Here is a 27140-nt window from a genome sequence, read left to right as displayed (position 1 = left end):
AAAGCCAGCCAGGAAGACTGGTCAGAAAGGTGAGATATACTGATGTCCAGCACTCATTTTTATGGCTTTGATTGCCCAGCAGCTGGCATAAATCTTATATCATCATCATCTCTACAAAGATACTGAAACTGTTCCTTTAAAAAACACCTAGAATCTGCCATATATTCTTAGAAACAGTCATCATCATCTCTTGAGTGTCTGACTCAGAGATGATCAAAAGTCTCCTTAAAGTGAGCTTGATGACTATGTAATTAAGATAAATGACACATTAAAAGTTCTACACTTGGTTGAATGATGTGTTGTCATATTTGTTTTAAAACCACAAATCTTATGGTCCCACCCTTTACTAGGCCTTAATCCTCAAACTGTCTCATTCCAGGTCTCTCACTTCCTTTTCAGAACCTGAAGATTGAAATACATCCAGCGTCACATGCCCTGGCTTGCATATCCATGTTTACTGATCTGAGAAGAGGACTCTCCTAAAGGAAAGTCCCTTTGTTTCCATATATTTCTCTTGAGGACCACTCCTCCTTTCCCACTCTCCTACCTCAGATCTTCAATTTGGATGACACAATTTTTACTCTTTTCTTGGTGTTGTCCTAAAAGACGCTATCGAATGAGAGAGAATTAAAATTTCCAATCCACTCCTTTAAAAAAATAATCCTTTTGATATTTTTCATCACATAGGATTCAAGAGTGTGCTGTGTAAACATAGAAGCTATGAAAAAAGAACTGGGAAAGTGGCTGCAGATATTCCAAGTAAATGTCTCCACTGGGATGTTAAACTGGGAGTGATTTTATAAAACATGTAGAAAACAAGAAAATGGACATGCTGATGCACTGAGGAACAAAATAAATAAGAATATTTTATTAAATTAATGCAGGCATAAACAGTGACAATCAAATGCAGAATTAGATATCTCTGCCTATGTCATTTACAACGAAACACAAGACAAAGGAATAAAGTGCTTTACAAATCCAACGCCACGAGAAGGCATTAAGACTTAGGAATAGAGTAAATAGACTGTATGTCTCGCTCAGCCAGAATCCTCATGTGTACTTCATACAAATAAAGGATATTATCACACACACACAGAAACAAGGGATATTGCACAAATGAACATGTACAAAAAGATAACAGAAGGAGTTCTGTTGAAGATTCTGTTTCTTCAGCCTTGACATAGTAAAGCAAAGATTTTCCTTGTTATGGATTCAGGTAAACGGCCAAGAGGGAGGGAATACTTGGGGACCTCCTGAGAGGGCATCTAAATCTCAAAGGCTTTGGAAAGCAACATCTTAGGAGGCATTTGTAGTGATGAGAGCTGGCAGGACTTAAGGGTTCAGGCACAGCTCACGGGCCTTTTCTGGTACAGGTACATAGCGTCTAGGTACTCTACTCAAATTTCCAAAAAGAACATGTGATTTTGTAAGTGCAAATTCAAAGTCAAATTTATACTCAAGAGAAAACAGAAAAAAACACAAGTTCCAGACATGATTCTGTCACAGTTAGTAATAAGGTTGACTCAGTGAACCCCAGAGAACCCATGGGTCTCGCTTTGAGAAACACAAAATAAGTCAAATCCAAACTCACTTATAGAGAAAGTACTCAACAAATGCTGGTTGCCTAAATGGACATGTAGTATGTATTTAGTATGTGTGAAGTCTTATGAAAGATACCACGAGGCTATGGAAAAGATGATCTAGAAACAAACAAGACATCTGGGACCTCTGGGAAATTCAAATTTGTTCCAACTGCTACAGAAGAAATAATACATTAAATTAAAAAAGCAAAGTGCACAGCAGGCACATGACATGTTACCTCTCTGTGAAAAAGAGGAAAAAATAAATATATACTTTCACGTATATTTCCATATACATTCATAAAATATCTGTAGAAGAATACATAAACAAAAGGCAAGAGTGGGTGCTTCTGGAAAGGGAAACTAGGAGGATGGAATAGAGACTTTTTAATGTCTCCTATTGGACCTTTTGAATTCTGAATTATGGAAAGGTATGAATTCAAAATTAAATTGTATTTAAGTAAAAAAGAAAGAACTGCTAAACAATACTAGATATAATATAAGTGAGCATCAGATGACACGGCAAAGGCAAATAAATCAGGGGTAAACAAAATGATAGAAAAAGAATTCAAGAGTTATTTTCCATAGTTTTTAAAAATACTGACTTCTAAACTAAAATAAACTAAAATTGATTTGGTTATTAAAGTGTTTAAGTATTTTCAACTGTCCCGGAACACATTGACTGGCCACCCAGCACGTCCCCTCCTTTTGGCAGCATTTCTAGACTTTCTTCCTCACACCATCATTCTCCTCCAACACCTTATGCTATGACACTGCACTAAATTATAATAATAAATTTTTTTTATCGCTCACCCCATGATACTATGAGCTCCTTGAGGGGCGGTACTTTATTTTGCTCACATGTGTAGACTCACTGCCTGATACAGTGACTGACAGGCACGGGCACTTTCTAAATGTCTGCTGAATGAATGAATTTCTTAAATTAAAACACAGCTGTAAATTGTCTTCTAAGAGGACAGTGAGTCACAGTTGTGGAAATCTGAGGTTCACTATTCACCGGCTTGGGCAATTTAGTTTATCCCTGTGCTCCCTCAGCTGTGAAATAGCTATAATAATAGTGCTTACCACAACACAGTTGTTACAGGGATTAAATGAGATTATGTGTGTAGGAGTCCACACAATTGTAAAGCTATTTAAATGAAACAGATACTGTTTCATGATATTTTATCTTGAGGTCTGAGAATAAGATTATTCAAGTCAACCTAAGTATCAATGGGTTAAACAAGATAATATCCTATACAAACCAATAGTTTGCTCTCTATGCTTCCTATGTACTAACGGTTATGGAGGATACCAAGCACCTTACAGATACTACACGTTTTACTGGACACACAAAAGCCATTAAGCAGTAAGTTTAGTTTGGTGACAAAATTTTAACTTCTACTAAAACATATCTTCAAAAGAAATCATTCACAACCACACTCACATGACAAGACCCTACAGGCTCAAAATAAATAGAAATAACCTACTTAAATATTGTTGTAACACTGGGTCTTTCGACCACACAGAAGACAAATTGAGACACTGAGTGAAGGCAAAGGGCACTTCTGCAGGAACTGACCATTAAATCAGGGAATCTCAACTTGTTTTCCTAGGATGAGCAATGGACAATTGGCATGGAGGCTCATCATTCAGAAGTGTCCTTTCTCCCTTTCATCTGCGTCGATGAGTCGCCAGTCATTTTGAAGTACCAAAGCTTCCTTTCAGGCTACCCTTTCTACTGCATCCTTCTTTGTTCTCCTCCTCTTCTTTCCCAGCTTTCATTTTCAGTGCTTGGGCCTTTTAAGTCCTACATCACCTGCAGCCTGCTGGCCCACTGCATTCTTCTGGTCATACTTAGCTCTGACGAACTCAGACCACAGGCTGAGAATCCCTGCTTTAAGATCAGAAGTTTCAGCGCTGGATTACGTCTCTTCAAATTGTGTATCTGGAGAGTGATAATGAGAAACATAACTTATATTTGCTAGATGATAAAATAAGTTTGCAATAAGAGAAAGAGGCCGATTATATTTATGCCCAATCACCCGTATATGTTAAGGGTGACCAACCATCCTGGTTTGCCAGGACTGTCCTGCTTTTAAAACTGATATTTCCATGTCCTGAGAAATCCCTTAGTCCTAGGCAAATTGGGCCAGTTGGTCACCCGAGGATGGTCCAAACACCATTCACTAATTAGCTCTACAACATATTTGAGTGCTACGGACACATAACGAAACCTGCCTGAGCTGGTCTAAGCTAATTAGACTACTCTAAACTTGGATTCATTGTGAGGTTTGGTTTCTAATCACATTAAATAAAGTTATATAAAAGCCTTTATATAACTTTCTTCTTAGTTCAATCAGCGGGATGAGGTCTTTCTGACCTTTTATAAATGCAGCCACTTTTGGCAAAATGGAATTAAGCAGATAAATTAAGAGTAAGTTTCTACAGTCAAACTAGTAGGCCTTAAAACCTGATTTTTGTCACTTACCAACTATGTGTTCTTGGGCAAGTTACATTATCTTCCTGACCCTTTGTTTTCCCTACTATAAAGTGGAGATAATACCAGTATTTATCTCTATGATTTGGGGGAGGATTAAATGAGGTACTGTACATTAAGCAGTTAACACAGTGCCTGACACACAACTATCTACCTATCCATCTATCTATCTATCTATCTATCCATCCATCCATCCATCCATCCATCCGTCTATCTATCCATCTATCCATCTATCCATCTATCTATCTACCACCCATCCACATAAGTCAGCTTGGTCCCCTGTTGCAGGGAGATGTCAGGATGCAGAGCAATAGAAATCTAGCAGAGAGCAGCTTCCTCCCCCGCCCACACAAAGCTGCTCACACTCTTTACTCTCCAGGGCCACCCTAAATCTCCTCAGACTATGGAGGAGTTCTTACATTAGAGCTGGGAGGCAAAGAGGAGCCAGCAGTTCCAACAGCAAGCATTCTTTAAAAGGAGGCGAGGTTATGGCTGACAGCTTTCTTCCTGTTATGATTTTAACCTTCTGTTTCCTTTTTCTTTAACTTCCCGATCCTGGCTAATATTCTTACCATTTTGTTTCTTTGAGTTCGTATCTCGGGTGATACATTTTTCCACATCCATCATTCTCACTTGAAAGAAAAAAAATCACTTTTATTCCCAGATAACACAACTCTATATCCCACACAGTGACTCAAGTTTAAATTCCTACGAAACATTTTTAATTCCCTAGGAAATCTGTAGACTTCCTTATTCCATGGGTCCCAACCCCCGAGGTTGATTCATCAGTTTAGGACACGTGCTTTTTGCTCCTATATTTTCCTTAGGAGCATAGACTTTTATTTTCCATCCTTCCCTCAGAGATGGACCATATTCTGAGGTACTTTATTATTTATTGGTTTTCTAGTCATTCCTAATGCCAACTAACTATTTTTCACAGGGAAATATTCAAAATCCAAGTTGGCAACAGTCACTTTCTTGGACAAACTAACTCCATCTCAGAATCTTCCTGTCATTGAAACTTGATCCTTATATTCTGGCTGTCTCAGTTCTAAGTACTCATTCTCTAGAAACAGCTGACCTCTACTCCCTCAATTACATCACTTTCCCAGATCTGCCCACCCTCTTAAAGGGTTGTGGGGAATTTCTCAGCGACTGCTGGAATTCCCTTCCATTTTCCGCTTCCTTATTTGACAGCAGATAACTCTACAGGCAGATCATCACTGGATCCCTTTGTATACTTCTCAAAGTACTGGGGAAATGTTTAGTCTAAATCATCTTTAAATGGGAGGAAATTATTTGCATAGACTCATTTTCCTGCATTTTAATTGTTCCCATGGGTAAATAGAGAGATAAACATGCAAATTATTTAGAAAACTATCTCACGCTCTCAGTCAGAAATTTTGTAAAACACTCTATGGTAAAAGTTTTACAGCTCTACAGAAGGAACTATTTTTATTACTTAGGTGCCACAAACCAGCTCAATATAACAGCTCAACAAATGCAAGATTCAAATTCATCCAAAAACAACAGGAGTTTTAGCTTTTTCTCTCATGTAGTCTATGGTGATTTGCATGATAGGAAGAAAGCGTATGATGCATGGTCTTCTGCCTCCTTCAGACACACCCATTCCCCCACCCTCACACCTGTACACGTGATCTTCACCCAGCAATCCTGCTCAGCTTCACTATAATTGCTGCTAGTGAACAGTGGACTCTCTTTGTGCCATCTTGCAAGGTCAAGTCAGGTTTCCCTGCAGCCATGATCCAACTCTCACCCTCCCGGAAATACAACTACAGTGTTCAGTGCCCCCCTCCAAGACAAGAGATGCCGCAGAACAGCGAAATGAGCAGGACTGAGGAAGAGGTGACGCACAGTTTCACACCGAAGCATAACTAAAACCTACTTTGCATAATTGAAAGTTGGCCCTGGAAGGGGAGGCTAATAGGAAGGCAGCATTTTGCAAATCAGTGTTTCCCTGTAGGGGCACGCTAGCATTTTGGGCAGGACAGTTTCCTGTTATGTGGGACTGTTCTGCACATTACAGGAGATGCAGCATTCCTGATTCTGCCTCCTAAGTGCCATTGTGACAACAGCTCCCCCCACACTTCCCCACATCCCCATTGGAGACCATTGCAATAAAGGAAATACCATGTCTTTTTAGACAGATGATGATTGTCAGGGCTACAAGTAACAACGGGATGACTCCCAGAATTGCCAAGTGAGTTCTCTTATTTGCCGGAACTATAAGTGGTTCTGAAAAACAAAACAAAACAAAAAGAAACTGACTAAGGATAAAATTTTGATGGGAAAGGGTCAGAAAATAACCACCTTTGCAGTTTAATTTAGGTTAGCTTTAGATTAGTTTTCTTAAATACCAAAAGTTTCTGGCCAGCGAGTGGCTGGAATGGTGAGATACCTCTAATACGAATATGGGAACAGCATGGAAAAGTGGAAGAAGCCCAGGCTTTGGACAGATGGACCTAGGGTTAAATTCCGCTGCCACTCACTAGCTTTTGATCTCTGGCAAGTCCTTTAACAAGACTATAAAATGAAAATTATAATAAGTTTTGTGAGGCTAATGTCTGTAAAGTGCCTAACATAGTACCACAGGGAATGGCTCCTCAATACTAAATGGCAGCCTTGATTATTTCACTTCCTCTTGCATTTTTATAGAAGCTAGCAGCCTAGTGAACACGGCAAAGATGGAACATGAAGGCCAACTGGAACTGCCAATGAGCTCCTTCCTCCCCACATCTGTGGTCATGATCAGGGATCAATGTTTGCTTTCTTTTCTTTCTCCACAGTTTGAACATCTTGGGACATCTAGTCACTGGTATCTCTCACTAATCTCTCTGTCTGTGGTCCCACGCAGGAAGAAAAGGGGTCGCAGGCACATGATGCTCAGAGATTGCTAGCATTAGTCATGATCCCTGACAAGCTTTAAAGCCACAACAGCAGCGAGCCTTTGTCTGGTAGCTTACCATTTACAACTCCTGTTCATATGTATTTTATTTGAGCCTCGAGAACTTTGTAAGTCAGGAGTGCCAGGTATGAAAAAAATCCCCAGGTTGCAGAAAAGGAAACAGACTCCAAGAAGTTAGGTGAGTTGCCCTAGGTCTTCCCACAAATAAATTGTCATAAAACAGCTTTTAAATGGCCGGAACCCACTAACGCAGCTCCTACCAAAGTGCCTTATACCCCAGTAAGAGCATCTCCAGAATTTTCTAACTTTTTTTGCTCTTTTTATTCATAGGACCATCCTGGATTGTCTTTTCCTATTGTTTGACTTTTCTACTCTATTTTTCAGTTTTAGTTACTCTGAAGTCCCTGAAGCTTTACTAGCAACATCTAGTGGGGGAGGGGGAGGTAGGAAGGGCTTCTCCGAACACCTCTGGGTTTATGTTAAACATCACGCTCGCCCACCTCACTTTCTTTAAAGGTCTGAGCTTCTAGTCAGACTCTGTATCCTGCCTTACCCACTTCTGCAGGGCAGTGAGACAAAAAATAGTTGATGGAGTGCAGGTAAGAGTCTCAAATCATTTTCATACACCGTAGCTCATTTATCCCTATGATAACCTTGCTCGATAGGTTATAACCATATAGGGAAAGTGGAACATGCAGAAGTGGAGTGGCTTGCTCAGGGACACACGGCCTTATGTCCTGTGCCCCGAGCAGACTGCCTTGAGTTGAAAGGTCACAGACTACCCTGGGGGAGGCAGATGGGGAGGAAGGATCTCTCCCATTTGTAATAAGATAGAACAGTACATTCCACTTGCTTCCTGTCACAGAAACCCCGGAAAGAAAGGAGCAGCTCTGGTGTGCTTGGATTTCGATTCCTGAAACACGGCCTGGGTTGAGGCTTCCTCTCGGGTGCTCCACCAGATCCCCCAGCCATAAGAGCATTTCCTACATAGAACAAGATTGTCTGTCTTCTTGTCTGTTTCCTGGAGAGTGTGAATGGTGTCTTATTCTTCTGTGAGCCCCCAATGCCTGGCACATAGAGCATATTCAATAAATATTTGCTGAATGTTTATTAAATAGCAATATGACTTGGATGAATGGAGGTGAGTAAGCAAGATGCATTTTGTAAATATAGTGTTATTCATTCATTCATTTATTCACTAAACAATGCGTGCCTGTGATGATTAGGCATCACGTTAGGTGCCATGAGACAACACTAGGCATATTTGAATAAGGCATTCAGAATATTACCTGGGATGACCAGCTCAGCTGTACTGTTTTCCTCAAGACCTGATCTCCGAAAAGTGCAGTAGAAAATCTCGTTAGCTGTTGCGTTGATTCTCAGTGTGCTGGTGACATTGAAAAGCTTCTCCTCCCTCTCAGAATTGGTGATGGTGGTTTTGCCACTGTGGACTCGGTGGTCACTGCTTGTCCAGATGACTTCAGCCTCGGGGTAACCCTCAGCCTGACATGTTAGTTCATGTTCAGAGGTGACCGGATCCACAGAAATTCTCTGGTTGATTTTGCGGTATGGGGCTAGGTTACGAGCAAAAAGAAAAATCAGGGCTTTCACTTAGCACGGAACAAGACATGTGGCTTGGTGTTATCCACATTAGAAAGGATATCAGTCCAGGCTGGTTCTCAGAAATAAGCTTAATGTTCAGATGTCCTAGCAGTGGAGAACGCTTGTTAGCTCTGCCTCAATTCTTCTATTCACCTTTGGGCCAAGTTTGGGCTCAAAGGAACAACTATCTTGCTATAAAAATCATATTGCCATTTTCTTTGGGCTCAGAGTAAATATATAGATGAATTTAAAGAGAATTGTCATCTTTAAGCCAGTAGTCTTTCTATCCAAATATACAATATGTCTATCCATTTATTTAAGTATGTACCTTTCTCAGTTAAGTCTTATAGTCACATCAAGACCACGAAAAGTTCACGGTAGTTTTGAAGTCAATATACAATTCAATACACACTCCAGAGGTACAAATACAGGCAGTAAAACCTGGTTGTTAAGGGCAGACTTCAGAGCCGGATTGCTTGAGTTTAGAACCTGGCTTAACAGCTGAGCGAACTTGAGTAAATCACTTAATTCTTTAGATCTCAGTCTTTTCCTCCATACAATGGGAATAACGCCACATTTCATTGAATCTAAGATGCCACCTAGTTAAAGACACACTCAGATTTCAGAGATAGTAAAATGAGAAAAACATGCACCTTGGATATGATAAAGTCCCTACTACATAGAGTCAATTGAGGCTTAAATGAGTTAATACAGGCAAAGCGCTTAGGACAGGTCCTGGCACATAATGATGAGTGTTCATGACTACTACTATTACACTAGAGCTGCTCCTCCTCCTCTTACTCCTACCACTTACGTGCACTCATGTGGTATTCTTTAGAAAGTACTGACAGTTCCTGATGAACTGTCTTGGAAATAAATTTTCACATATCCAAACCTGTTCATGTTTCAAAAGTTTTAGGCTTATCCTATTTGAGGAAATATTTCATGCACTCATTCACTCATTCAACAAATATTTTTGTTTGCTCTTGTTACATTACTACTCTCATATGCCAAGCCCTAGGGATACAGCAATGAATAAAACAGACCAAAATTCCTACCTTTGTGGACTATATATTCTAGAAGGAGGAGAGATACTATAAACAAAATAGATAAGTACATTTATATGATATGTTACATGATATATCAGATGGTGATAAATGCTACAGAGAAAACTTAAACAGGGCTGGCTGGGGGAGAGATGGGGTTGGTGGGGAAAGATAGCATTTAATCCTTGGTTCCCACGAATGAATTAGATTTATCAAGATAACTATGCAACACTTTGTTCTTTTAGTTGCCTAATCCCATTTAAGATCTTGAAAGTATAAATGCGCACTTCATTTTCCCTGCTATTGGGTTCAACGATTAAGGGAAAACAATATTTTTAATGGAAAGTTAGATGTTTGAGAGTCTAATATTTAAACTAACAAACAAGAAAGGTGCAATAACACTCAAAGTGATAATAATAATTGAGTTAACCCAAAACCAACTCTTTCTAATTTCAGTTTTGAAATGCTTCACCTTTAAAATCCCATGGTGAGTAAATTCCCTATGGGGAAGCTGTGTTACCACAAGACTGCAGTGATGGGAAGAGAAGCCTGACAGCATTACTGTAAAATCATTTTCATATGGAGGTGACTCAGGAGTTCTACTTCCCTGAGTTGTAAAGCTCATGTAAGCAGGCCAACAAACTTGTGCTGGTGACACTGCCTTAAGGCAATTGAAGCTTCGTGGCTGGCTTGCTCTCAGTGCAGCTCAACTCAACCTCCAAGGTCACTACATGCAAATGACAACAAGATGGATTGGGACTAGGATGCCAATTTAGTAATTTATAATACAAAATGGAATGGTCAAACAAATCAGATCCTCGATCTCACTGGTCATCTGTTTTGCTCCATCAGAGACCCCTCCCTGGAAAAATCATCAGTACCAGAAGGTTTCCTATTGTGTTGAACCAAGCAAAGGAAATAGCAGATCCACAAGGAACATTACAGAGCCCAGATGAACTGGAAGGACACCCTTCCTCACTACAGGGACAGCTGTCCCACTGTCTGCATACTCCTTATAGGCTGATGAGAAACCTTTTCTAGAAGCAAAAACTTATACACTCTATCCTTCCTTCTACCTGTCAGACTTACGCTCTTTCTCCCCACCCCAGATCTGGCAATGTTGGCTGTTGATAGGGCTAAGTCTTGACAATTTGTTTAATCCTTGAAACATAGTAGGTGTTTCATATTTGCTGACGGACTGAAGAAAAGTTGAAAATCCCAACTTGGGATCCCACCAGCTTACTTTCATGAATATCATTGTTCTAAAGAAATATATGGTAAAATAAAATTAAAATTAAATCTACTTCACAAGTGACATTTTCTTGACAACAGTAGCATTAATTGAGCCAGAATCAGAGACCCAATAATGTACCATAAAATAGATGTATTTCTCCTAATTCCTATATAATTTTGATTTTATAGTGATCAGTTATCCATTTCGGATAAATGTTAACTTTTTCTACTTATATTAATTGACCTTCAGATAGATGGTAGTTAGGCCAGGAATGGAAAAACCAAGCGATGATAATTTAATTCTAATCATATAGTAAAAGGTTATTATGCAAACAAAAGAAGCAGGCAGATAATCCGAAAACTATGACTAGAGAACGCAGATTTCAGCTCAATATCAGAAAGTAATTTCAACAGACTATGGAAGACAGGTTCAAATGAGAGGAGTGTCATTGCAGCAAATATGTGAGCAGAAGATCCTTTGGGGGGATTTCTGTTCTTTGGGCATTTGAATTAGCTGCTCTTGCCTGGGATCCTTACAGCTCTCAATTCTATGAATCTTAACAGTGAAAGCAGAGGTGGTCAGCTGAGGTGTTTTCCTTTACGTAGCTGGTGACAACCCAAAACTTTGAACGAAGTGACCTGATGACACATTTGTGGGTCAGTACCCGGGAATCTGACACTCATAGTTCCTCTTCAACACTCCAAGGTAAGATTGGTATAGACTTTTCAAATTGAATGTATGCCCAGTGAGCATAGTTTACGCTGTCTCTGAGGAAGAATAATTACCTGTATACTTGACATGATTATTTTTCGCCTTCAAAGATTGACTTCAAGTCTTTTTGTATGTGAACCTTACAATGGGGTTTGTTTTTAATACATTTATTTGGGTTTGACATAGAGAGGTTCAAAGGAAGGAAAACGCTAGTAGACCTAATAAAATTAAAAAATGATGAATAAAAAAATTCCTATAGGGACACACAAATAGTGGTTACTATCTTTGCATGCCATGGAAGATGGTGGTGAAGGGAGGGGGACACTTTTGTAATTCATTTTACTCCCTTCCATAGCGTCTGAATTATTTGCGAGTACACGTATTACTTTTATAACAAAAAGGTAAAGACTAGGAACTTATTTTTAGGAAAACTGAACATGCTGTGGAACTTGGCTCTGTCAGGTTTGGCTCTGGCTATCCAAGGACGGTCAAATAGGATATGCTCATTGGATGAGTGTGTGAATGAATGAATGAACAGACAGCTGCTGTGGAAAGTAAGCTGGGCTTCCAAGAATGAAAAGTTGTCAACATTGGGATATGGTTTTAATAACGTTTGGGCCTCTTTATCTATAATAATTCTTACCATTGACTTTCAAAGTAATCCGCTTGTAGTCAGCACCACCATAGCTGATCAAGCAGCAGTAAACCCCTGCATCCTGCAATTTCACATCTGTGATCTGAAGTGCGGCCTTTCCCAAGAAGAGCTGGTCCTTCAACAGCCGGGCCCTCTGGCTGTAGCTACTGTGCTGAACCTTCGGGTCTTCCTCCCCATTCACAAATTGAATAATTTTCTTATTCTCCATTTCCCAGTAGACAATTAATGCAGCCAGGTTTAATGGTTCTTCTACTGGGAATTTGCATTCTATTGTCACATTGCTGCCATAGTCTACCACATACAGGTCCTTGGTAACTGTGATAGTAAATGCTGAAAAGAAAGATGACCAATCTTCAGAAGGTGGAAAATTCTTCAAAAAATCTACAGATTAGTGCAGGGACTACAAACAATTTATCTGATCACTCGTGATAATTATGTTTAAGTACTTCTCTAAAATACATATTTTATCCAGTGGGCTTAAAATATGTTTTGGGATACTGTATCTCATCCCTGAATTAGAATAACAAAATTAGCTAAACAAGTCATTGTCCCAAAATTCATAAACATACATTACTGTAGAAATATTATATGGCAATGGGGTACTTATAACCAGGGAAATTTTGTTTCATGTGGACATCCCCAGAATGTCCTTTGACTGGACATCTATTTGCCTTCTACATAGTCTGAATGGTAGATTTCAATAGTCCTCCCTTCTTACTGGCCTAAACTCCTGATCAGTTGTCTGCCCAGCGGTACATGGGTATGGAGATTTAGGAATGGTCTCAGGATGATGCCAGTACTGTGTTACCCTGACACTTTCCATGTACACTGTATTTCTTCCTTAGCATATACTCATTGGGAAAAGCAGGTCACAGAGCAACACCTTCACTCAGAATGATCCTGCCCTTATTTAAAACAAACTAATAAAATTTTCATACAGGCCATTTCCCCAGATAGTTTCAGTAATTATCCCTGGGAAATGGGTAATGGGTAATGGATAAATGGATAATGGGTTACTTTTGTCTCTTTCAGTTTGTCTATATTCCCTATATCTTTGTCCAATGACATGGGTTTATGAAATAAAGAAGGAAAAATAGAATGTCCTCTCTATAAAAAGTTACACCCATTTTTATCACATCCATTTTAACTTATGGTTAAAATATTTAAAATATAGAACCTAATGAAAGGATTTGGTGTCTTACCTTTCAGCAAATGACAGTAGGCCATGAATGTAAAGACACTAACTATCCTCATCTTTCTGGAATGACCTAATTATGGAAAACACAAAAAGAAAACTTCTTTACTCAATAATTGAATACCCAGAGATTACGGGACTTGGTAGTTCTAATTGAAATAGTCTTCTGATAACCAGATAATGACTGATCTGTAAGTGTGGAAATGCAATAGGGAATTTAGGATACTAAGTAATAAGGATTACTAAGTAATACTGTCACTTAATATCCCAGAGCCATATAAAGCCAAATGAAAAAAAGCTACTATGATGAGAATTTTTAAATTTAATTACAAGCCCTGAAAAAATCTTATAGTCTAGACTCAAAAGAAGCCAAGAAGAAAATATTGCACCAAAATGCTCTCAACTACTTTGTGTCTTTTCTGCAGTGTAACATATCTAGAAATCCAAACCTGTCCTGTGCTAAATGTCAAAGCAAAGAGAATATGACTTCCACATCTCCCACCCCTTAATGCTTCTTTTTTCCCCCCAGGAGCTGAATACTTTCATCTTACCCTTTAACTATTCAGGTCTTCCACATCACTACCCCAACCATGCCAGTTCTCCCCCAGGTGCCATCCTTGAAAAATCTACTCTCTGTCCTTCACTTATTCTAAATTATAAATCCTGTTCCCTCAATAAACTGATTCCACTAACAGCAGGGGGAGTGAGAAGGAGAAACAGCTGGATTTGACCAATTCATACTCAGATGTGAATGACTCACAGCCACTCTTTCAGGGGTGTCTGCCTAGATTCTATTCTTCATTTTGTCATCCTGCTTGAAATTCTACCAGTTCTTTCACTCAGCAAACATTGATTGAGCATCTCCTCTGCACCAGGCACTATTTTAGGCGCTGGGGATACAGCAGTGAAGAGGAAAGAAAAATCATTCTCCTCTTGGAGCTTATATTCGAGCAGGGGAGTAAATAAAGAAGGTTCGTACAGTTATTTCAGCCTTTCTGTTTACTTAACAACATTTTCTCTCTTGTGTTATACATACATTTATGTCCTTTGAGAATAAAGTCAATTTTCTCTCTTAGAGTCTCTTTGAGCTCTGTATACATACAAAAACTCACAATTGACCAACTAATCAATGCGACACCTATATAAAGCAGAAGATTAATGCTCCTAATATATAAATAGCTCCCAAAAATCAATAAATCAACAAGGAAACTACACACAACCCAAAAGGAAAACGAGTATAAAGATTCCAACATACAGTTCAGAGAATAAGAAATACAAATGACTTCTAAATATAGGAAAGGATGCTCAATCTCACCGATAAAAAAAGTATAAATTTAAGACAGGAGATACCATTTTTCACCTATTAGCTTGACCAAAATTATAAAGATTCCTAATATTTAGTGTTTTTGAGGATATGAACAAATGGGTTTTCTCATCCACTCATGATAGGAATGTGAAGTTGTATAAACTTTTTGGAGCACAATTTGGTAACCTCTATTAAAAATTTAAATGTGTATGTCATATGAGCTTTCACTTCCTCTCCTAGAAGTATATCCTCCAAAACCAAAAATATATAACACAGTATATGTAGAGGGATGGCATTGGTAATACTAGCCTCAAACTGGGACTACCTAGACAGCTTAAGTAATTAAATAAATTTTGGTATATTCATACAATGTAATACCATTAAGGACAGAATTAAGTACATGTAGATGTATTGATTTTGCCCAGATGTAGAAAGTAAGCTGCAGAACAGCATATGTAGCTGTTTTTAACAAAAGAAATCCACTTTTGCTAAAAACAAACAAAAAAAACCTCAGTGTGTATGTGTGTGTGTTTAAATGTAGAAAATGTCTAGAAAAATCCATACCAAGATGCTGACAGTGATTAACTCTAGCAGTAAAATTAGAGGGAGGATAGGCAGGTATTCACCTCTTTAAAGTTTTTAAAAGGAAGAAAGGAGGGGAGAAAAGGGAAAAAAAGGGAGACGAGATTGTGAATGATTTCTTTGGTGTTTTTCTGTGTCCAAATTTTCAAGTGAATGAATATGTCTTACTTTTATTATTAGAAAAAATAAAAACAAAATTAATGCACCATTTCACCTTGCCAAGCTGCACAGTGTTTGGCAGATAGAGCAGCATAATGGAAAGAACCCCAGAACCTTCTAACTGAGGTAGAATAATGACATTTGTTTATTTTTAACTTTTTCTTCATTATTAGAGTAATATAACCATACTACAGAAAATGAGAAGAGAAGGGGAAAATTGCCCACTATTCTACCACTTTAACCCAGGTAACTCCTGGAAACATTTTTGGTTGTCAAAACGGGCTGAGGGGGAGGAGTGTAAAGGTCGTAAAGGTCAGGGTAGCTGCTAAATATCCTGTGATAGACAGGAAAACCCCACAGCAAAGCCATGTCTGGCCCAAAACATCAAAAGTGCCACGGCTGAGAAACCTTGCAATCACTGTGAGCATTTTAGCATATATTTTTCTTCCAGTCTTTTCCCCTATGAATCTTTGAAAAAGTAATTATAACTTTATCATACATTCAACACTCATTTTTTCATTTAATATAATGACATAGATATTTTCCATATTACTGCATGACATTCATAACTATCTTATTTAGTGGTGCCGTCATGTTCAATTCCTCTATTGTTAAGTATAAGATTGCTTCCAATTTTAAAAATATCAGAAGTATTTGTGCATTCAGCAAATATTTGTTAAGCGTCTACTGTGTGCCAGGCCCCACGCTAGGCCCTAAGGATAGATTCCCAAGTGGAATTATTGATCAAGGAGAAATAACATTTTCCTTATTCTTGACACATGTGGATAATTGGTACCAGTTACATTGTATCTTCACCCAGCACTGGGTGCTGTTTTAAAACTATTCTAATTTGGTTATTGAAAAGTACAACTTGAATTTTTCTCAGGTTTGTTGATTGTTTTAGTTCTTTTGTGAATTATCTGATCATTTTTCGCCCTATTTATCTTACTGGTTTCTTATCAACCTGTAGAAATCCTTCATGTTCATATACATATACAAAAAGGATAAAATAAAACAAATCATCCTCCTCCTGCTGGTGTGAGGCGCATAATCCTTATTTCTCGCCTTCCTGTCTGCCATGTAGATGGGAACAGGGATGGTATTCAGGCCTGTGAGAACACAAAGCTTGTGGAAATGAGGCTGCCGCAGCAGCTATCCAGCTGTCCTTTCTTTGGGTCAAAGTTGATTATACTACAAGTATAAAATTCTAATGTGATATTATTAACACAAATATACATATTGGGCAGAAGAAAAGTTAAAATACCCCTAACTCCAAGCAAAGAACTGTTCAGTAAAACAGAGAGACGTTAAATCCACTCATGGATTACAACGAATTTTGCCAATGTTTATGGCATATTCTGGTGGAGTTTCTATCTTTAACAAATTTGGATGAAAATTTTAGGAGTAGTAAAGATTTACTGGAAGGTGATGGATTAGATCTGATATTTACCTAACTGTTTATTATACTTCCTCTTCCAAGGCTCCATTCCCTTGGATTGTAACTGTCATCAGCGGAAGACCAAAAGGGGGAAGACAGACCATGTGCATAAACATGGTCTTTGACCTCTAAACCCCACAACAGGACAGCTGGTCTAAGAGAAGAATAATGACATCTTCTTCAGGTAAGAAACTCTGACGGTATAGCTGAATTCCAAGAAAGAACTGAGACATTCAAAGGGCAAGGAAATGTGAACTAGGGAAGAAGTGATGGTTCATTCAGGATGGGGAAGCAGGTTTGTCCCTGGGGGAAACCAGTATAATACTATGAAACTGACACTACTTCTCTACCTCCCAAGGGTAGCATGAAGAAACAGGGGAAATAATTTAAGCTTTGTTTCTCAAAAGTAGGAGCAAGGAGTGTCTTGATATCTGTTGGTTTAGGGTCTCCTTTTATTTTTACCTGATGTACATGAACTACGATTTGATTTTCACACACACACACACAAATTCCAAGAGTTTGAGGACGTGTCTCCACGTGAGCTGAAAACCCACCTCGTTAATAGATCAGGAGAGTTGATCTGTTAAACCTCTACTAAACTATCAAACTCTATGAGACTCAACTAAACCCTGTTCCCAAACTCCATTTGGGTGACTTTAGTGACCCCAAGACATGCTTGTACATTTACCAGGTGTGGCTTCAGTTCCCTACAGTATTTCTGTGACCTCCTTTAAGACCACACTCTAACTGCTGTCCTGCAACCTCTGTCTACCCCCTTCACCAAAAAAGGCTAATTTTTTCCTCAGAGTATCATAGTTTTTCTTAAAAACTGCTGGCAATTGTCAATGTGAACTGGTACAGCCTTTCTGGAAAGCAATGTTCAATTTACATCAAAAGGCCTTTAAAATATTCAGACTCTTTGACTAACGAGTTACAATTCCAAGCGTTTACTTGAAGGAAATAATTAGCAATGTCCCAGAGAGTTATATACCATGATGTTCAGTGAATGGCTAAAACAGTAAACCACTATAAATAACCTTTATGCTCAGCATGGGGGTTAATTTTGCTTGGTTACTCTGCATGATGAAATACAGCCATTAAGGAAAAATCACATTTCAGAAGGCTATTTAATCCATAGAAAATGATCCATAGTACATATATTTTTTAGGTGCAAAAAACAAGGCAGAACATCGGTACTTAAAGTATTCCCTGTGTTATAAGGCAAACCCAAACTGAACTTTGACATAGACCAAAGTCAATGTGTCTAAGAAATGTTTTAACATTTTTTTCTTAGGCTCCTCTCCTCCTCTTTCAGGACTCCTTTAGGTCCTCAGAGCAGACAGAGCAAAGAACTCAGGTTCTGGTATCCTGGATCTTACACCAGGAAGGGACCTTAGGAGATGCTGCAGGTGGGATATCTCACCCAGAACAAACTGCTAGTGAGTGGCTGATGGTGGACCAGGACCCAGGTGTCCTGACCTCCAGCCTAAGAATTTCCCTCTAGACTCGGCTACCTACCTCAGGATCATATTCATGAACGCGCAGAAACATATACTTACAAGACTGACATTAAGCAAAACTGAATCTCACCTGGTGAAAGGCCAAACATGTTACCTGTTCTTATTAATCTTGACAGCTCCACTGCCCCCTAAACCATGGCGCTTCCCCTTTCCCTCCTCTTCTCTCCACCCCAAAGAAAGGGTCTATAGACCGTCCGTTTTTAAACGCCGAGCGAGATGGCCAGTGGGCGACCTGCGGGGAAGAAAGCTCCCTACCTGCCGGCGGGGAGACTCGTGGCGAGCGGGGAGACCCGGGACGCTGCACCCAGCTGCGAAGACTGCGGGCGGCGCATCCAGTCCAGAAGGGGTCGCTTTGAGTGGGCGGCAAGAAGGGGTGGAGCGGGAGTGAGGTCCCCGCCCATCTGCAGGGAAAGACTTCTCTGGGTCAGCTCTTCTTCAAAAACAACTAGACTGCCCCGGTAACCCGCTTGTCAGAAGTGGAAGTATCTTTCCCTGCAGCTCTTTTGAGAAGTAAGCGAATCTTGCGTTCTTGGAAGAAAAATGTATATAAACGAAACCAAAAGTGAAACTCACTAGTACGGTTTCCTGTAAATCAGCTTTTTAAAGAAAAATCTTCAAGGATTAAACCAAATCAACATCTGATGTTTTTAAAAAGATTTAAAATAATAATACTTTCAGAATTTAGACGTCTTAAATTCTACTATCAGGTTTCCCCCGTTTCTGATAAATGCTTTTACAAGGTGATGGAACATCTTGACATAACGATATAATTCTACAGCATATAGAAAGTAAAATGACAGGCCCACATGGCTTTGGTTTTTATTCTAGAAAGTAGGTGTGTGTGTAATAGCAAATATATTTTTAAAACGTGGATTTTGTGACTTCCTCAAAAAGTTCCTCGACATAATGAAATGTCAATTGCTTCGTCATTAAAAGAACTTCCCATCACGAGTTACAACTTTTAAGAACAGTTGGATCTCTGCTCTCTCTCTTGCCATCCTTGGGATCCTGGGCGGGGTAGCACATTCTAGGTGAGGGTTAAGAAAACCCTTCTAGTAACACATCAGTGAATGAGCCCAAGCTGAAACGACGCCATTCACACAAGGGTGGTGGCATAATGTATTTAAGCATTCGAATGGACTTCTAGGTGCTTCTCTCTTTCTCTCTCCTTTATTCCTTCTCTCTTTCCCTCCTTCCTTCCTTCCTCCTTTCCTTCCTACTTCTTTTCCCTCTTTCCTTCCTCCTTTCTTTGTAATTTTAAATCGATAATTTGAACTCTTCATTGGTTGCCTTTCTTGCTTATTCATTTCAACTGCAATTCAAAATACTGCCTAATGAGTGACTATTAAGATGTGCATTGGCTATGTTATGGCATTTGCTTCCCAAGTAAGAATTTTCACATTCTCAGAATATCACATATTTTTATTCTTTAACTTGGAAGAATACTGAGGATGATACCTCCTTAAAAATCTGGTGGAGAAATATAGGCAGCACACTCTTTGACATCAGTATCAAAAGGATCTTTTTGGACACCATAACTCCTCAGACAAGGGAAACAGTACAAAGAATAAATAAATGGGACTTCATCAGACTAAAAAGCTCCTTCAAGGCAAGGGGAAACAGGATTGAAACAAAAAAACAACCCACTAGTTGGGAAAAAATATTTACAAGTTATTTATCCGACAAAGGGTTAATCTCCATAATATATAAAGAACTCACACAGCTCAACAACAAAAAATCAAACAACCCAATCAAAAAATGGGCAGGGGACATGAACAGACATTTCTCCAAAGAAGATATATGGGTGGCCAATAGACACATGAAAAGATGCTCATCATCACTAATCATCAGGGAAATGCAAATCAAAACTACACTAAGATATCACCTTATACCTGTTAGAATGGCAAAAATAACCAAAACAAAAAGTGACAAATGTTGGAGAGGGTGTGGAGAAAAAGGAACCCTCATACACTGTTGATGGGAATGCAAACTGGTGCAGCCACTATGGAAAACAGTATGGGGATTTCTCAAAAAATTAAAAATAGAAATACCACATGACCCAGCCATCCCACTACTGGGTATCTATCCAAAGAACTTGAAATCAGCAATTCCAAAAGTCCCATGCACCCTTATGTTCATTGCAGCATTGTTTACAATAGCCAAGATGGGAAGCAACCTAAATGCCCATCAGCTGATGATTGGATAAAGAAGATATGGTATATATATACAATGGAATACTACTCAGCCATAAAAAAGGATAAAATCGTCCCATTCACAACAATATGGGTGGAACTTGAGGGCATTATGTTAAGTGAAATAAGCCAGATAGAGAAAGACAACTCTGTATGACTCCACTCATAGGTGGAAGTTAAACATATAGACAAAGAGAACTGATTGGTGGTTACCAGGGGAAAGGGGTGGCAGGGGGAGGGCACAAAGGGTGAGGTGGTGCACCTACAACATGACTAACAATAATGTACAACTGAAATTTCACAAGGTTGTAAACTATCATAATCTCAATAAAAAGTTAAAAAAAATCTGGTGGAGAGTGTGAAATTCTCTTTAGCTTCAATAAATTTGTAATAGACTTGGAGATTCAGCTCAGATGCTCCCTCTTTCAAATCTCTTTTTGAGGCCACATGCTGGAACACAGCAGTGTCTTCCCAACTTTAGTTCCTGTGATATTTTCTATTCAACCTGTTTCATTTTTCTAAAAATGGTGGTCAAAACCCAGAACATAGATATCATGACCTACTAGTGTGGTCATGACTATTGAGTCAGAAAAAAAACTGGCTCTAGAGTCATCTACCACTAACTAGCTGAGTTGTCTCAGGCAAATAATTTACTGAGTAGGCAGGATGAGCAATATCTTTTTAGATGGTTACCATGATCCATGAGTAATTTTTAAAACTGGGGGAGGGAGTGTGTTTAGTTTTTTGTTTATTTTATTAAAGCAATGTTTAAGGTCTACATAATGATCAACAGAGAAGGCAGGAGGTGAATGGAATTTGTCTTTCTCTAAAGTTCTTGATGAGAATGGAAGGTATTTATTCAGCTTGCTGCTCAGTAATTTACATATTAGTAATCTGAAGATTTGTGATTTAGTTCATCTCACCCACCTGTTTCCACTCTTCAGCCATTCATTGTCCCATACAGTTTACCAAGCTTCTGAAAGATGTTTTTAAAATCTTCTGGAGATAGAAAAACAGGATATGTGTAGAAAAAAGAGATCTTATCACTTAAAAAATATATGAAAATCAAAACAGCTGGGGTGGGGGCAGTTGGCATTAGTTCTGAAACTTTGTGTTGGTTTTGTGATTTGGGGAAAGTGGACAGAGAAGTGCTAAGATAGGAGAAGAGCAGTGGGAAGCCAGAGCTGAAGAACCAGACACTCTTATCCTCTCTAGGATTGCCGTTTCCCATTCATGCCCCTCTTACTCTGTTCATTTTTAGAAGCTACAAACTCATCATGGCCAATGTGCTGTTTCTCAGAGTGGTTCTGAGGGTCACTTGCATCACAGTTGAATCTGGTTCTCTGGGAGGTCTTCCTAGGAGCCTGCATTTCAATATCATCCCCAGGTGATTCATGTGCACTCTGAAGTTTGGAAAACTGATGGTATAATGTTTAAGGAAAAAATTGAACCAAGGATTCTTTGCAAGTGCAGTTATAACTCCCCCTCCTCCATTTAATTTGGTTTATTGGTATCGATACCACTCTTTGTTCTACCTCTGCCCATTCCACTTCCACTTCTACTCCTAAAATAAGAGAGATGATCCTTGATTGTCCTGATCTTTGAAGGAGGATAGATTCCAGGGTCTTACACCTGGGTGTGAAGTGATGCTAGCAATTTCCTGGTGAAGGAGCAATTTCCAGTAAACTTTCTTGATCATCAAAAACAGGATATGGGGCTGGCCCGGTGGTGCAGCAGTTAAGTTCACACGTTCTGCTTCTCGGCAGCCTGGGGTTCGCTGGTGCAGATCCCAGGTGTGGACATGGCAATGATTGGCAAGCCACGCTGTGGTAGGAGTCCCACATATAACATATAAAGTAGAGGAAGATGGGCATGGATGTTAGCTCAGGGCCAGTCTTCCTCAGCAAAAAGAGGACGATTGGCAGTAGTTAACTCAGGGATAATCCTCTTCAAAAAAAAAACAAAACCAGGATATAATGTAGATAATTAAAAAAAAACTATTGACAAACTGCTTTCTTTGCATTGAATATTTGAAAATGCATTTTATTATTATTTATAAAGACAATATCCAGATTTGTCCCCATTTTCTATTTGTGATTGTGGAGGGTTGTAAACCATTGCCCTATGTTTCTCTCACTCTGTCCATCCACCATCTCCCGCTTTCTGTTGCCTCCACATTTGCCATCTATTTGTACCCCATCGATTGGTGCCAAACAGACTTCATGGAGCAGATGACTTTGTCCTGGTTATACAACTGTTTAAAATACAGGAATAATTAATATATGCGGATGGCCAGGGAGTAGCAGCTGTCATCACTTGACATCTATGCTCAGGTGCTTCTCTCACTTACAGGGTATTTATCTCTTTCCTTCCTGTCCTGAGCTGGGGAAGACCTGGCCAAGTAAAGAGCTCTTGCCTTCAAAGGGCAGCTCCCACTCTGTGGGTACTTTAAACCAAAGGAGAGGCCTCCTACAATGTCCCCTTTCCTCAGGAATTCACAAACCCAGACATAAATAATTATGACTTGGATAAACGCTGCAGGAATTTGGAAACACTTTATGGCAAATAACGTAATTCCAAGGAATCTCAATAAATGAACTGAAGGCCACTAAAAATAGAGTTTACAATTGGGAGATACCCTTTCAGGGGATACTGGGAAATATTTTATTGATTTAATATCCAAGAACTAAATAACCTAAGTGCATGTTGTATAACTGAAATAATCTCCTTGTAAGTCATTTCTCTTGGTTTAAGCACATGGTTTAGTTCAAATGTCTCTTGTGGAACTTCCTTCAGAAGTATTAGTTTATACTCACACTTGGTTTTAAGCCAACAACAGTGTGAGTTCTAAAAGTCTTCAAAACCCCTACTTTGAAGGGAACAACTGATTTTTGTTTCCTGGTATGAGTAAGTGGTTATTCAAAGACCAATTATAGTCACATCCAGGTTAGTGGATCGAGAATCTAATCTGCCATTCATGATTGTAGATTCATCATAAAAGAATGAAAAGTAGTTTTCTCTTTTCCCTTACCTTTTCCTGAAAGGACAGCAAGGTCTTTCTCTTCCAAGAGAGAGCTTCCAAACATAAACTAATAAACAGAAATCAGATACTGGAAAGTCCTATTTTAAAAAAAAGGAAAGAAAGAAAATACGATGGAGGGCCAGCCCTGTGGCCGAGTGGTTAAGTTCTCATGCTCTGCTTCGGCAGCCCAGGGTTTCCCCAGTTCGGATCCTGGGCGTGCACATGGCACTGCTCATCAAGCCATGCTGAGGCGGCATCCCACATGCCACAACTAGAAGGACCCACAACTAAAAATATACAACTATATGCCAGGGGATCTTGGGAAGAAAAAGGAAAAGTAAAATCTTTAAAAGAAAAGAAGATTGGACAATATGGTAGAATGCCTGGAAGTGAGGCTCCTTTAGTTATGGTGGACAGGGAAAGCTTCTCTAAGAGGTAACAGTTCAGAAATGAACTATGAAGACAACCATGAAAAGACCTGTAGGACAAGCATTCCTGGCAGAGGGGTCAATAGGTACAAAGATCATAAGGAGAGAACAAATTTGGCAAGATCTAGGACGGAAAGAAGGTCATTGTGGCTGGAGTGTGGCGGGAAGGGAGGAGTGGTATCAGATCATATCATGAAGGGTCTTGAGGACTAAGAGAAGAAGATTAGCTTCTAATTGCAGTGGAAAGGCACTGGATGATTTAAGCAGGGGAGTAACCTGATGGATGTTTTAAAAATATCACTCTAGCTGTGGTCTGAAGAATGGAGTGTAGAGGGACCAGCATGGAAGCTGGGAGACTTTAGGAGCTGTTGCTGTAGACCACATTCAAAGTATAATTTGGAAGTAGAACTAATGGAGCTTGCTGATGAATATGAGTAGTAAGGGAGAAGAGGGAATCAAGGATAATATATATGTTTTAATACGCTGTTCCAGAGTATTGAGAAGAAATTACTATCTTTTCTGGAAACGGAAAGTTGGCAGCAGTATGCTGGGAGTGGCCCAAAGCCTTGGTCCTACTCCAGGGACTTGCTATTAATCAGGCTGTGAAATGACTGGTCCAGGTCACTTTCTATCAGAAGCTGAAGAAATTCACAGGGAGGACAATGCAAGGGATGACAGAAAAAGGCTCTGATTATGGCTAGAGCATTCCTCTGATAGGGTTGGCGGAGGGAAAGCCTCAGAGGCTAAGAAATGCCATCAGCTAAGGCATCAGCATTAAAGGGTATGCATGTGTGAACTCTGTTCAGGGATGAAGGGTTTTACTCCCTTACAGAATATGGATGGCAGAGTGGGGGGTAAGTAGAAAGCATAGGTTTCAATCATTCCCGTGTATGAACAAGCCAAGTAGAAACGTGTGAATTACAGACTAGAGTTATAGACATTTTACAACCCCAAGCGAAGGTCTCTGACCCAGAAATTCTTGCTGATTTTGTGCCAATCAGAGCTGACAAAGTAAAAGAGACCACAGCAGCATTTTATGAGTAAGATAAGATAGTGAGACTCTGGCTTCAAACATTGAGGTAGACTTGGGAAGTCAGAAGCAACATAGGCATGCTTCTACTGAGTGAAGTTCAACTCTCTCAAGGCAAGGGCCCAGAGGGTAGAGATAAGCAGTTTCCCCAACTCCAGTGAGGGCTGGCCTAAGTTTGGGTTGGAAAACATAGTAATAGTTGGCTTCTGATATAGTAGGGCTGGTCTCAAGCAAAATCATTGAGTATTTATCACCCTGTATTTCACAGACTCCAATAGACATGGAAATAACCCTCATTTGCTTGGTAAAGGGGATAATTAATGCCTGCCACAGCAACAAAAAATTTAACCCAGTTGACTCATCATTTTTCTTGTGTTCTTGGAGGGCAAGAGGAAGATGGGAAGTTGGCATAGGGAAGAATAAATTCTAACATTAACATGCTTGTTCCCAGGTTTGCGTGGAAGAAATGTGACGGACGCTGCCAGACCAGGCTGTGCAGCACTTCCAGGGATGCTTGCCGGAGAAGGAGAAGAAGAATGAAGACTGAGGTATAAGTATAGTCTTGTGGTGTCCCTGGGTCACAAACAGATGTTGTGTCCTTCTTGCGAAGAGCTCCAAAGGAGAGGGAATATATGATAAAGTAGATCATTTTATTCATCAGAGTCCAGAGACTGTTTTCAACTAAAAAACAAAAAACAGCATTCAGGGTAGGAGACCAGGCTGAATTTCTCAGGGGTACAGGAGCCTGAGAGCCCCGGGTTGAGAACAGGGTCATGTGAGTTGCATGGGCTGTAGGAGGAGGAAGTTAATAGGGGTTTGGTTTAGTGATATGGAAACCTCGTGGTCAAGAAGGAGGAGAAATATAAGCACCTACTGTAAGCAGAAAAAATTTGGAAAGAGAAATATCTAGAGAAGCGATTAGGAGGCTGTTCAATATGCTGCGCAGAGCATTTGCAGGGACTGCTTTAAAAAGTTTCAGTATTTTTCTTCAGGCTTCAGCAGTCAGTTTATGTTTTCTTAGAATGCTATTACATGCTTGGCCTGAACCATGTGAAGCCTGTTTTCCTCAGGTTACACTCTGAAATATAATCACTTCCTGCTCAGAAAAGCTTTCCTTGACTTTGCTGCCCCTTTAAATTATTGTCATCTCTGATTACTCCATTTCAATGGCAAACCTCAACCAACTATATCATCACTTTTTTCAACTACCAAATTAACAAAACAAAATGCAATAATTATAATAAAGATCAAAAATTGCAGAAATAGTAAAACATATCGCATTTTTTATATGTCAGACACTGTCTTGGTGATTTACATATATTAGCTCATTTAAATTTTGCAACAATCCTATGAGGAATGTATTATATATATATATATATATATATGGGTTTTTTGGGGTTTTTTTGCTGAGGCAGATTCACCCTAAGCTAACATCTGTGCCAGTCTTCCTCTACTTTGTATATGGTTCGCCACCACAGCATGCCCACTGACAAGTGGTGTACATCTGTGCCGAGGATACAAACCTGCAAAACTGGGCTGCTGAAGTGGAGCAGCCACTAGGCCATGGGGCTGGCCTCGTGGAAGGTAGTATTATTGCCCCTATTTCAGAGTTGTCGATACTGAGGCACAGAGCTTAAGTAACTTGTCTAAGCTTATGCAGTTAGGAAGTAGCACAGCCAAGATTTGAAACCAGGCATTCTGGTTCCAGTGTCTATGCTCCTAACTACCATAAAAGTGTGCAATGAAATTAGTATCCTTATTCACTGCTGGTGGCATTGCGAATTTGTTCAGCCTCACAAAGTTAAACATGAGGGCCCAGCCCAATGGCTAAGTCATTAAGTTTGCACACTCCACATCAGTGGCCCAGGTTTCGCTGATTGGGATCCTGGGCCTGGACATGGACCACTCATCAAGCCATGCTGAGGTGGCACCCCACATAGCAGAACCAGAGGCACTCACAACTGGAATATGCAACTATGTACTGGGGGGCTTTGGGGAGGAGAAGAAAAAAAAA

At 39.6% G+C, this 27140-nt stretch overlaps 1 protein-coding gene and 1 long non-coding RNA gene across 4 annotated transcripts; one reads left to right on the top strand and one right to left on the bottom strand.

Moving 5' to 3' along the window:
- Positions 1-836: 836 nt before the first annotated feature.
- On the bottom strand, positions 837-19012 carry CD274 (CD274 molecule). Of its 3 annotated transcripts, none has more exons than XR_011431217.1 (7): positions 18710-18911; positions 13457-13522; positions 12243-12584; positions 8296-8580; positions 6232-6336; positions 4500-4712; positions 837-3528 (listed from the first exon to the last, which is right to left on the bottom strand). XR_011431217.1 is itself a non-coding variant. In XM_001492842.7 (7 exons), exons 2-7 carry the CDS (start codon positions 13506-13508, stop codon positions 3506-3508), a joined length of 867 nt encoding a protein of 288 aa, XP_001492892.1. In that variant the 5' UTR covers positions 13509-13522; positions 18710-19012; the 3' UTR covers positions 837-3505. The 3 variants fall into 3 exon arrangements, 2 of the variants coding, with proteins under 2 accessions (XP_001492892.1, XP_070104394.1); XM_001492842.7 differs by having other exon boundaries at positions 4653-4712; positions 18710-19012; XM_070248293.1 differs by lacking the exon at positions 6232-6336 and having other exon boundaries at positions 4653-4712.
- Positions 7368-27140, top strand: LOC138920307 (uncharacterized). Its single transcript, XR_011431220.1, has 4 exons — positions 7368-11593; positions 14325-14420; positions 16977-17118; positions 25578-27140. It is a non-coding gene; the product is annotated as an uncharacterized lncRNA (long non-coding RNA).

This window comes from Equus caballus, chromosome 23 (assembly GCF_041296265.1).
Source record: "Equus caballus isolate H_3958 breed thoroughbred chromosome 23, TB-T2T, whole genome shotgun sequence".
Lineage (NCBI taxonomy): Eukaryota > Metazoa > Chordata > Mammalia > Perissodactyla > Equidae > Equus > Equus caballus.
The sequence above is the reverse complement of the archived record's forward strand: the minus strand, read 5'-3'. Positions and strand labels throughout refer to the sequence as shown.

Bases quoted from the DNA above. Each gene is read 5' to 3' on its own strand.
- CD274 (XM_001492842.7), bottom strand. From the start codon at position 13,508: ATGAGGATAGTTAGTGTCTTTACATTCATGGCCTACTGTCATTTGCTG. The intron at 6,337-8,295 runs GTAATATTCTGA...TTTGTTTTTCAG, and splicing joins AGCTGAGCTGGTCATCCCAG to AACCACTTATAGTTCCGGCA. The intron at 3,529-4,652 runs GTAAGAATATTA...ATCACTCTCCAG, and splicing joins GAACTCAAAGAAACAAAATG to ATACACAATTTGAAGAGACG.